Here is a 12,828-nt window from a genome sequence, read left to right on the forward strand (position 1 = left end):
AACACTTGAAATACCCTTTTAGCATATTTCTAGCTTGGTGTTCATTGATTTTAGAAAAAAAACCTACTTTTTTACTAATATATGCTAATGTACTTCTACATGTCACTGTACCAATGTACTTCTACAAGTCACTGTACCAATGTACTTCTACAAGTCACTGTGCTAATGTACTTCTACAAGTCACTATTTAAGTATACTTTCACAAGGCACTGTTTCAATGTATTTATAAAAAGACACTGCTTCAATGTACTTCTAAAACGACACTGCTTCAATGTACTTCTAAAACGACACTGCTTCAATGTACTTCTAAAACGACACTGCTTCAATGTACTTCTAAAACGACACTGCTTCAATGTACATCTAAAACGACACTGCTTCAATGTACTTCTAAAACGACACTGCTTCAATGTACTTCTAAAACGACACTGCTTCAATGTACTTCTAAAACGACACTGCTTTAATGTACTTCTAAAAAAGTCAGTATTCCAATGTACTTCTAATAAGACACTGTTCCAATATACTTCTACAAGTCCCTATTCCAATGTACTTCTACAAGGCACTTTTTCAATGTATTTCTAAAAAGACACTGTTCCGATGTTCTTAGGGATGACCACAACATTTACGTACAGCTACTAAAGGATTTTATCAAAAATGCAAGATTGTAACATCTCAGCAGTGAAATACTCACCAGAAGCTGAATTTTATATTTAACTGCAATTTCTTGTTATAATTGCTTTCCTTTGCTTTGAAAACACATGACCCAACTGTATCATCTAGTCAATTTTAGAAACGATAAAACTCAAAGGATTTTTTGATTTAAACATATTTTATTTGTACAAAGTATACAAGCAGGATTTACACTTTTATATTGTGCGTAAATATATCAAAGAACCACTATCGTAAGTGTAAACGTGAGAACCCTAACCCAACACAAAAGGATACTATGTATTTATTGTCTAATGTTAAGGTAAATAGAAACATGTGTTTCAGGTTTTTCCGACCGCCTCTATTTCTTAGTTACCGACAGTATCAGATGTATCAGTACAAAAAAGCAAGACTTTCTTACATGTTAACAGACTCAAAATTCAAACTCAAATCCAATACAACTAGTGCAAAATATGAGCAATAGAAAGATACAAGGAGAATAAGACCAGGCGTTCCAGAAAAGTAAGTGTCTTCTATTTCTTCATCGACGCCCGCCATATAAATCGTGGTCAATCCAACTGAGTAATGTCACGTTGTCAAATGAGAACGAGATATACAACAACGAAACCAATAGACAAACTAACGAGCATCAAACACGCCCAGCTTCACATCACACAAAGAAATGGTTTATTTGCTAATGAGATCTCTACGACGACCGTGAATCGTCCCCTTAATTTTCATCAACCTGCAAGTTTTCAAACCTTGTGCTGAGTTTGCCATATTGCACGAAAATCGCGATATTGGGAACAGACCAATGAATATCGAATCATCAACTCAACATATTAACACCACGGGTTGGAGATGAAGGGATGTTGTTAACCTTATATAGAAAATACAATGAAATCATCACGTTTATCATACCATTTGGTGGAAAGCCGTCCCTGTTTTTTCTGGAAAAGATCAAGGTTAGCGGTTATGTGTACCAATAGTCTGTTGGAAAAACTGACCATTAAAACCGATGAAGATATTTCATCCAGGAATTCGAGCATTTTGATGACAAATTATTTACAAAAACTTGTGAGGCTTGTAGCCAGTATACGGTGATACGTGTGTTCCTATTCACTGCATTGTCCATCGACAGTTTCAATATATTGACATTGAGGAGGATGGAACGGTATGTCCTTGAAGTGTAATGTACAGATGTCGGTAGCTACAATCTTTTCACTTTACTGTATCCATGTTCCATTCTATTCAAGGCCTTTGGCCATAATGTGAAAAGTGTGCCATATTAAGTCATCTCATTCTAATAGTAAAACCATGTCATACATGTATAAGCAAATATTATTAGTTCAATTATTAAACTATTATTTGTCTTCTCTTAGACTTGCTGTAGGACAAGAACTACAGATGTGTCGACGCTTGCTGGTATTTTTATTTAACCATTTTTTTGTATTTGGGTTAAAATTTATTTTCGTCAGCATGTTTTGAATGTCTAATATGTCTGTCTGTCTGTTTGTCTGTCTCTGTCTGTGTTTCTGTGTGTCTGTCTGCCTGCCTGCCGGCCGGCCTGTCTGTCCTATATTTTAAAGTACCACCTATATATAACATCTGTGATCAATACAACCCGGGTATACACGCACTTTGATCCCACGGATATACTATGGACGAATTTCTGTTCCGCATCGTTAAAGTTGAAAAATGAATTACAGATCTTACAAAGTTGATAACAATGTGAATACCATTAACGTCTGTTCTAAACGTAGATATTGTGTTCCTAAATATAAAACAGTCCAAGAGACCCAGTAGAAAGACAGGAGGGCAAGGTTAATATACGGGCTTCATATTGTGTATTGAACCGATAGTATACGCATGGAATAATAATAACGCCCAAATCATGAATGTTGTACGCTGTCAAAATATTCATCTGATAAAACGCAGTATTTCCATTTTATTTTAAAATATGTATGACACACGCGGACATAAAATAACCTGTTGATATACCATATTGAACTGATGATTGACGCTAACTGGCAACATGCTCTACCCTTTTGTTAGGTCATCGTGTATATTACGTCACAGAGTGGCATTGGATCAAGAATATGTCCATCTGTCATAATTGTCTACTAAGTACTGTGTATATACTTACCAGACCAGTAAGTATTTTATTGAGATATAATTGTCAGACGACCCCCTCTTTCCACAAATAGTGCTGATACTAATTTATTCTGAACAACAAAATGGCGGAAATAATGTGTACATGTGTACCTACCTTTAGTTGTCAATCAGTTGACCTGGCAGTGGGGTGGAAAGATCACAACAATGACGTGCTCAGCTAATGTTAAATGTTAATTCCAGTTGACATATAAAACTGCAGTATCACACCATCTGTGCCTTAGAACCGCCATTAATAGAACACGGCCATATCGCTCAAAGACACTTGAGGATGGACAGACTAACTATGTTCTTATTTAAGAAGTTTAGCATTAAACAATTATTATTTCTTCTGGCGCTGATATCTTCGATCTCGACAATCGGATTCATCAGTTCAAGTCAATTTCCAGGTATGCTAGATAAATCAAATAATTGTAAATGTTAGTTATAACTGAAATATTGAATATTGAATTTACTTTACCTTGCTTAACGAGTAATTCGTACATGAATGCTGCAGTTTTATCGGTGAATTGTGCCTTGCTTCAGGTAAGTTATAAGTGAGAACTATAGCGTTTTTTAGGTAAATCTCAACTTTTCTCACAAGTAAATTATAAATGAAAACTTTAGTTCCATAGCTAGATGATAGCTGTAACTTGTATGCTTACAGTTTTACAGGTAAGTAGGTTTACAGGTTAATGATAACTAAATATATACAGGTAGATTTTAATTTGTTGCAAAAGTACGAGTCATTTGTAAAAAAAAATATGTAGGTACACATTTAAGTGTTACCTTTAAAGGTAAAGGTGAATTGTAACATGATAACATGTAAGTCGGGTTACAGGCAAGTGATGACTGTATTTGTTTGTATATTTAAAACATAATAGTCCATGTAAAGTATTTTATTTAACATGTAAGTCTTAAGTAGAAACTCTGTGTTCACAGGTAAGTGATAACTATAATTACAAAAGTAGACTGTAATTTGTTTTACATGTACCATACTTCAGTAACAGAGGTCATCCTTCTTTCATTGAATTCTTTGCATGAATCTGTAAAAATGCTTTCAGAAAAGAAACATATTATAGATGTGCGATGGAAATAATTAAACTTTTTTCTTATCGTTTTAGCTATTTTACGATGGGTGGCCCATGATGATGATGATATGAGTTCATTGACTTATAATGAAATGAAAGTCTTGCTGAAGGAACGTCGAAACCAAATCGATCGCGTTTGTGAAATGCAGAGTGTGCAATCCTACAACAAAGAATTTCCTCCGTTTCCAGACATTTTCCATTTCTACCGGAAGTTAAAAATTGCCGTGTGCAAAACACATAAAACCGGAACTGTGATTTTACCGAAGATAGTTAACATTCTTGATACAAAATTATTAAAAGGAAGAAGAAAATTTAATTTGACCCAATACTCGATAAATGACCTGAAATTTAATATCAACATTGATGTTTTAAAGGAACGAAATGAAGCAGACATTGTTTATATAATTATTGGCAAGAACCCGTATGATCGTATTTTAGATCATTTCCTAGAAGGAGTGACTGTAGTAAGTGAACTAAACCGTCAAATTGGCAGGACGTTTCGCAAACCATTAGATACCGTGATTGTCGATGGAAAATCTTTCGATTGTGGTTTCCAAGTGGATTTTCAAGAATATGTAGATTACTTACTGAAACATGTTCTAAAATCCGGACAATATAATCCAGTATTAGAATCTCCGATTGCGCGTCAATGTGCGCCTTGTAATATCAAATATACTTACATGTTCAAACAGGAAACACTAAGGTATGACATTTTCCATGTTTTGAATTCTACGCAAATGACTCCTGCTCATAGAAAAGTTATAAATCAACTACTGTCACATGAATATGACGAACGTCGACTTTATCTTGAAGAATATGTCACAGAAATCATAGCAAATCAGCGACATCACAAAGAAGACTGTCCCGAAATTCTAGCATTGTTGTTCAAAACATGGGAATCTATAAAAGACCAGGGTCTTCTCCATGTCGATTCCAAATTTCCTTACGAGGCATTCGTCAAGGTGAAACACAAATCTACAATAATTGCAGATACCATCGGCCTTATACGTGAAGAAATGAAGAAGAACCCAGTGACTCCGGAACAGAGGACTCTTCAGAGACAAGCAAAATATAAATTGTACAATGGTCTTGACCAGATTACAATTGATAAGATAAGGGTGGCTTATAAAGTTGATTTCTTAATGTTTGGGTATGATTCTTCGTCTCCATCTGGTGAACTTAGACACAGGACACCAAAGTAACCAGAAAACAAACAGCGAGCACGGAATTAAGTTCATGGAGGCATATACACGATCAATTAACGCATTGCTCTATGAATACAAAATATTTCAAGACAGGACATTAATTATTTTTAAGTAATTTGATAAATTGTGATATTGGCAAACAGGACAAAATCTATCGAGTTCATCATTTCTTTGTCTGGCCTTTCGTAAATACTCTGCAGTATATTACCATATCGACAGACAGAAATAAATCAAATTTCATCATTTCTTTGTCTTGCCTTTCATTAATACTCTGCAGTATATTACCATATCGACAGACAGGAATAAGTCAAATTTAATCATGCAATTGTCTTGCCTTTCGTTAATATCCTGCAGAACTTTAATCGTGGTTTTGGTCAAGAAATTGAGAGCAGAAAGGAGTTCCTCCAGATGTGAGTGAAATATGGTAAAACAAAATGAGAAATACAAAAGATTCAAAACAGAGGACCTATAACATCACGTTTTGCTATCTGCAAATTTTAAATTAAATTTTGCATAACATTTAATGTTTAGGCAATGCACCTGTTTTTATCTATATATGGACATTCTCCAACCCAAAAACCAACTTTGCCCCCACACCCAAACCCCGTATCACATACAAGAATATTTCGTTGTGATATTGCAGCACTTTATTTTCAATTATATTTACGCGAGCTATGTAATATATGTATGAGATCTTACATAATGACGTCAGATGCTACGTGTATCTCATTCATTCATCTTATAAAAAGTCCATATTTATTGCGAGAAATATTAAAAATATAATATCGGTGTACTGTATGTTGTATTATATATTTTCAATAACAAAACAGCAAATATACTTCCAAGCATACAGCTCTTCCAGACACATTTGATTCAATTTAACCTCTGATATAGTAATATCGATTCTGTATTATTTAAAGAGTGCTTATTCCATTGCATTCTCAATTCGATGTAATGATTCAGTTATTTTTACTTTAAATAATTTTATCGTTGATTTTATCCACACCCTGGCGTAGGAAGCTGTTTGCTCTTATCTATCAATGGTGATGGCAATCCTTCGTATTAAAAAGTCAACAAAGAGAGATTTAAGAAGGCGGATTTTCACTGTATCCAAACATTAAAAAATCTAATTTGTAAATATCTTTAATGTCATTAAGAACATCAGGTGACACAGTTCTATATTCGTTCACAAGCACTTTTCGTCTCTGTAAAACTCGCTGCTCTTCAGTCACCGGATTATTATCTAAATTCTGCATAATGACGGAAGTAACCATTTCTGGATCCTTCAAATCGGTTATATTTTTAAAAGCTCCGAAAGGAAATTCTGATGACTCATGAACGTGTCCTTGCATTTGCAATGATTTCCAGACTTTCTTGAGAAATATAAATCGATCAGGACAATCGCTGGAGTATAAGCGATATTCCGCTAGTAAAGACGATATCAGAGAAAATATCGTGTTTGCATACAATCCGTCAGAATGAAGGATTTTCTTTATACTTTCTTTTCTGTCTGTTTCCATCTGAATTTTATTTAGAGTGAAGTCAGCGTCTCGTGTCAATGTCTCCTGCTTTAATACTACATTGTATTGGAAAGAACATGGATCACACATGCGATAAACAGGTGACCAGTGGTCATCAAACTGGCCATGTTTGGTTCCTAACTCTGCCAGTCGGCTGAGAAATTCTACAAAGGAAACCTCGTACCCACAGTGATGATGGTCAATCCTTGCAAATCCCGTTTTCAATTTCAAGCCAAACATCCGATTAATCGCTCCCAGAAGGTACACCTTATCGATATATGTTGAGAATAATCGGGTGTAAGGATTTCTCGCTACCATGGAAGTAAGAAGAGGTGGTGCGCCTTGTTTTCTCATCCGCCCTGCAATCAAGGCAGCGCCATATTCATATGTACCATAATGAAGTTCTATCCTGCTAAGCTGGAAGATGGCGTCCACATCCAAGGGAGATTCTAAAGCTGTGAAGATAGCACCCCATAATGTCGACCCGGTTTTGGGTGCTTTACAGCATGCAAATCGAAGTTTTCTCGAATAGAAAAATGTTTTTGTATGCGTTTTATATTTCGATAGGTATTGTTTCCCTATCTTTGATTTACACACAGCACGTATCCTTGACAACCGTTGTGGTATAGCTTTCTCGACAGCAACATCAGCTTCCGGTTGACGTACTTGTATGTTGCCTCCACCAAACATCTTATATACATTATTAGAATCGTACAATTTGCGAGAATCATGGGATATTTTTAGATCTGAAATAGAAAAAAGAGACATTTTACTGGATCATGAATATGTGCATGATATATGGCAATAATATGAATGCAACTTATTTTCAAGAATAAAATGTCAACGTGAAGTCAGGTTTAAAGATTAGTACAAACGACACAAAACTTGGCAGAACATTCTGAATACAGTAATATAACGGGCGTCAAGGAAACAGGAGTGTTCTCGGTCTTTTTCCGCAACAAAACCAACATGGACAGCTTTCCATCAAGCTGTATGATAAACGTGACGATTTCAATTTCCCAATTGTGAATTTTCCATTTCTGGATAGCAATATCCCTGTATATCCAACCTATGGAATGCACATGTCAAAACTGATTCGATATCCAAGGCCCTGTTCCCATTATCACGATTTTCGTGCAGGAAGTCGGCAACTTACTGACGAATTTGTAACACAAGATGCAGGATGTTAAACAGTATTGGGAAATTTTATGGTCGCCATAGTGATCTCATTGAGAAATATTTTGTTTCTTTGTTTGACATGAAGCTGGACGTATTTGATGCTCGGTAGTTTGCCTGTTGGTTCCGTTGTTATATATCTTGTTCTCATTTAAGAATGTGACACTACTTACTTGGATTGACCAAGGTTAACATGGCGATGACGCTTACTCTTCCGGAACACCTGGTCTTATTGTCCTTAAACTTTTTTCAGGAGTCTCTTTGTAAATATTTCTGTTGTTCCTATTTAACCTAGTTTTATAGAATATGAGTTTGAATTATGATTATGTTACTATGTCGGTATTTTCTTGGTGCGTTTTAACACAAGGAAAAAAGAACAATATGTACAAATAACAAACATTTCTGAATTAACAATGTAGATTTATAAACAATATAATAATTGTTATGTGGACAATAGTAAGGATAGGAATACAAACACATGTTTACAAGATATTAACTACTAGCTATCTGTGATGTATGTCTAAAGCATGTCCTTCGTAGAGTTTTCCATATATATATATATTACTATTTTTTTTTTTTTTTTTGACTAGATGGGATAAAAAGACTTATTGGTATTTTTGACATTGTATTAGAGGTAAACTCCGTACTTATCGACTAGAGGTATATTTGCTCATAAACAATATAACAAAGTTTATTCATTGTACCCTGTGCCTCTAATGTATATTTCATATTCTCGATAACTATCAAGTCGAGTATTCATTACCACTAATATCGAATTTCAGATATTTGATTTTAACGTTCTATATCTAAATAGTAACTGTAATTTGAATAAATATCCAACTGTACTTTGTGTATTAGTAGGTAGCTGAATTATTCTATTGTAACACCAACCCAACTGTGAATACAAAATAATTTCAGCTATTTGAATGCCACTTGTTAAAACAGCGGTAGTTTTATTGATTTTGATAAGCTTCCCTCTTCCTCACTTGTACCTTGATTGTATATTATGTAACAGTTCGCCTGTATCCTTGCTATGTTCTATTTTTCTCATCTTTTGACCTTAATTAAGATACCAGCCATGAGTCACACACAAAAGATATTGCCATTTCAATTCAATACATGGGTTTGCATTTGCGTTTAAGATATAAACAAAATTCAATATATTAACTAATTGAAATCATCTACAATGGAAAAAACAAATGTTATAAGTTTTAAATCCGAATTTTTTATATACATACTGTTGTAAACGTTTAACTGTAACTATAATGATAAAACTTTGGTAAACACAACCCAGGAGGCATTTGCCGACAAAAAATAATGCTTGACATCAGCATATTAACAAAAACAAAAATGTTTAGATAGTTGTGTATATTTTCATCATTGTATGTAAAATACATTAGAATCCATATATCAATATGACTTTTTCCAGACACGATGAAATGTGTGCCTGTATCGACTATTTCGACAGTAAACTGTCTTCAAGTTGTAATTTTCCTTTGGTACAAACCAATAGCATGACAAATTAATACGTGTTATGTAAAATAGCATATTTTCGTGGCGCTCAAATTTCGCGGTTTTCAAATTATGTATATGTTCTTTGGTACTTGATCTCGTGGTTAGATCTTCCTCACAGAATCCGCAAGTACTATAATCCATCTCAACGTTTATCTATTTGAGTTTACAGTAATTAGGACTACGTACTAATAAACACTACAAGTACTGGAAATATTATATTTTCGAAGGTTAAAATTTTAGCGGTTTTACCGTTTTTTCACGGAAGTCATGGAATGTAATATTATTTTCTCTACATTGACAGTAATGCTGATGAAGTTACCCGTACATCACTGGAAATATATATATAACGTATACAAGTTGTCATAAAGGTGGTTCTAGATCGTATCCAAACAGCAGGAAGTCGAGTTTATACAACATCTTTATTCGACCGATGTTGTACTCGGTCACCCCTCGGAAAGCGTGCATGACAGCGTCCTGTCTTTGGTACTTTCTTTGGGTCAAACTGACTGGTTTTCTTTCAATTTCTCTCATGATAATAGTAATTATTTCGTTTTCGTAACTCTTGGATTTCTTTATGTCACGAAATGTTTGTATGGGATATTCCGAATCGTAATGAATAATTCCTTGGAATTGTAGGACTGTCCAAACTTTCTGCATCAATGACGATATTTCTGGACATTCCACTATAAACTTCTTTCGATCTTTGAGTATAGTCTTAATTAGCTGTCGCAGTTCTTGACGCATATCCATGTGACGAATCAACATTTTTATATCCTCAATATGGCTGATGTTTCTCTCCTTTTTAACAATGTCCAATACGAATTCAGCGTCTGATGACATCGTTTCCTGTTTGATGACGTAGTCTATGTTTAGATGACATGGGTTACACAGTCTTGTGACTGGAGCGTAATGATCATCAAACTGCCCTCCATCATGAGCTGAATTCAACAACGTTTCAAGAAAGTCTTGAAAAGTGACTGAAAACCCACATTTACCATCTCCAGCATCCTCTAAACCTTTCTTCAGACGCCGACCAAATTTCTGATTCAAGTCACTCAGTAGATATATCTTATCAATATATGCCGAAAATAGTCTTGAGTAAGGGTTCCTAGAAACAACTCCTATTTTCGATCCACGTTTTTTAGCCTCTTTAGAAAATACAAATCCTATTTCGTATTTCCCATCATGCACTTCGTATCGATCGAGCAAAAAGGCTTTCCGGACGGAGATTTCGCCTTCCAACGCATTGAAGATACGCGCCCAGAAAGTACTTCCGATCTTTGGGACTTTACACACAACGAGTTTTGCCTCTGATGAATAAAAGAATGCTTTTGTGACAGGTCGGTTAGCTGTCAAATAAGATGATACTTGTGGGCTATTACATCTCTCAGTCAAATGTTTCTTCCTTTCTCTGAACAGCTTCTCTTGGCTTCTTTTGACGTCCAAATCGAGCAAATTTGCATGTGATTTCAATGGTTTGGTCACTGTAGAATTACTAGGAGAGACAATAGAAAATTCCGTGTGTGTCTTTAGATCTGTCAATACAACAAATAGAAATCCGCTGATATTTCCTATTATTATCTCGAAGTTTCCATCGCCTTTCTTAAATTCATATAATTTCTATAATACTGACCACATTATGTGTTACCCGAAAAATTCAGTACAAACCCCTGCAATGTGGAGTTAGCATATATCTTATTTGTGTTTTTCTACAATCTCTTTTGTGTAATTCATATTCCCTATATACATGTTCCACACAAGGTTATCACAGTCAATTAAAGCCACATATTATGCTCTTAAACTTCTTATTGTCATTTATAACCAAAGAACATATAAAATATCATTGCAAGACAATTTTTGTTAAGTTGATGAATTTGATGTAAACGATATCAATATGAAGCCAAAAGTGATGACATTATTCAGTTCTAAGAAGGTAGTGACTACTACAATTATAATAGTAATAAAAATAAATATAAATACCAAACTCTGGGAGGATCTTACGTTTAAACAATCATTGAAAAAAAGCAACAAATTGGAATTAAAAACAATAACAAAAAACATCAAAATAATAATAATAATAAATGAATAAACATTTTTCAAGAAATTAGTCCGCTATCCCATTGACATGGCTGCACAATACAACAAAGTTGTCTTCAATAGAAAAATAATGTTTGTTTATATCTATTTTCTATTTTTTTTTTTTATAGATAGCGTGCTGTTTATACGTAAACAGTAGATACATTATAAAAAACGATTTGCAGTTAAAACAGTTCTTTCATGAGAGCAACAAAGAATGCCGTTGACAACATGTGTTTTATTTTCAATGCCCAAAAGATAGGTATGGGTTACAATATTTGTTTTTCAGGAAATATAATTGACAATTCAAGAGAGATGGACGTACACAATAAAACATGTCAGTATATGAAATATCTCTGATTACGTTGTAGAGAGTTTTGCGTTTGGTTTTAAGTTATTTAACGTTCTGGTAATAACCAAGATTACAGGATGACGGGAGTTGGTAGAATTGAAGTTATCAAACATCACCATTAAAATCACCAAACATACATACCAATAGCTTTAGAAATAGCCGATCATCACAGAGGTAATATAAACAGTTAAAACGAAACATTCCTAAATGTTATCAAATGGACTTACCGTATGCAGTAGTGATATACCACATAAACAGAATGGTCATGCATGCAAGAGAAATCAACACACACGTAATGGTGACTTTAACCATTATGGCGTAAGTTCTCTCTGTTCTCTGTCAGTGGTACACACGTTAAAAGCTGGACCCGTCGGACATTAAAACATTACCTACTGAACTAACATATTTATCTCAAGTCCAATCTTCATTGTATAGTAAGCCTACATGTTCAACAGTGTAGCGGGGCTCTTCATTGCCAAACTTAAATTTGTTTTGAATCTTCGCGAATTGTTGAAGGTTTTCATTTCAACTGCAAATGCAACAAGCATTCATATGACAAAAAATTATTGTCCTAAATCATTACATTTCAAATAACTTGTGTATGAAAATTTGAGTAAAATATATTTGACGCTAGACGTGTTTTGGCAAAAGACACACAACTTCAGATCCGAAATGAACAAAAGCTTTGTTAGCTTGACTATAAACAACAGCAGATAAGAATATTTTTAATTCGATCGTAAGTATAGAAAAGTCAAATATTCAGTATAATACAAAGTATTTAACTGTATCTTTAAAACATTGTTATAGTCATGATTATCGTCAAAACATTCTACATAAGAAAAACAATATGTCTTAAATCTAATTTTTGTTATTAGCAGATATCCCTGTTAATTAAGCTTTAAAGAATTTAAACCAAATCCGACTCAGCAAAACTAGATACCGATCAAAGCTGTATTGCGGGTATTGAAGATCGAGCTACATTTGGATACTAAACAAAGGCTTGTGAATGGGTATAGAATATCACGAGGTTATATCCTACACTGCCCAGTAATACTGCACCAAATACAGAGTTAGGGATTCAAGTGTTTAACATTAAG

At 34.3% G+C, this 12,828-nt stretch overlaps 3 protein-coding genes across 3 annotated transcripts; 1 reads left to right on the plus strand and 2 right to left on the minus strand.

Annotated features, from left to right (window-relative positions):
* The first annotated feature begins 3,979 nt into the window (after nt 1-3,979).
* On the plus strand, nt 3,980-5,089 carry LOC132544451 (uncharacterized). The gene has a single exon (XM_060208050.1). It carries the CDS (start codon nt 3,980-3,982, stop codon nt 5,087-5,089), a length of 1,110 nt encoding a protein of 369 aa, XP_060064033.1.
* A 1,088-nt stretch (nt 5,090-6,177) lies between these two features.
* Nucleotides 6,178-7,302, minus strand: LOC132544452 (carbohydrate sulfotransferase 11-like). Its single transcript, XM_060208051.1, has one exon. The coding sequence runs from the start codon at nt 7,300-7,302 to the stop codon at nt 6,178-6,180; it is 1,125 nt and encodes a 374-aa protein (XP_060064034.1).
* A 2,361-nt stretch (nt 7,303-9,663) lies between these two features.
* Nucleotides 9,664-12,043, minus strand: LOC132544453 (carbohydrate sulfotransferase 13-like). The gene is made up of 2 exons (XM_060208052.1): nt 11,959-12,043; nt 9,664-10,838 (listed from the first exon to the last, which is right to left on the minus strand). Exons 1-2 carry the CDS (start codon nt 12,041-12,043, stop codon nt 9,664-9,666), a joined length of 1,260 nt encoding a protein of 419 aa, XP_060064035.1.
* Between the last annotated feature and the right edge of the window lie 785 nt (nt 12,044-12,828).

Source organism: Ylistrum balloti, unplaced genomic scaffold (assembly GCF_031769215.1).
Source record: "Ylistrum balloti isolate Yb309-2 unplaced genomic scaffold, AGI_CSIRO_Ybal_v1 Utg369798, whole genome shotgun sequence".
In the NCBI taxonomy this organism is placed as follows: Eukaryota; Metazoa; Mollusca; class Bivalvia; order Pectinida; family Pectinidae; genus Ylistrum; species Ylistrum balloti.

Excerpts from the sequence above, each read along its gene's own strand:
- LOC132544451 (XM_060208050.1), top strand. The coding sequence starts at position 3,980 with ATGAAAGTCTTGCTGAAGGAACGTCGAAACCAAATCGATCGCGTTTGT.
- LOC132544452 (XM_060208051.1), bottom strand. The coding sequence starts at position 7,302 with ATGTTTGGTGGAGGCAACATACAAGTACGTCAACCGGAAGCTGATGTT.
- LOC132544453 (XM_060208052.1), bottom strand. The coding sequence starts at position 12,043 with ATGGTTAAAGTCACCATTACGTGTGTGTTGATTTCTCTTGCATGCATG. Across the intron at positions 10,839-11,958 it reads GTATATCACTACTGCATACG|ATCTAAAGACACACACGGAA; the intron begins GTAAGTCCATTT and ends TTGTATTGACAG.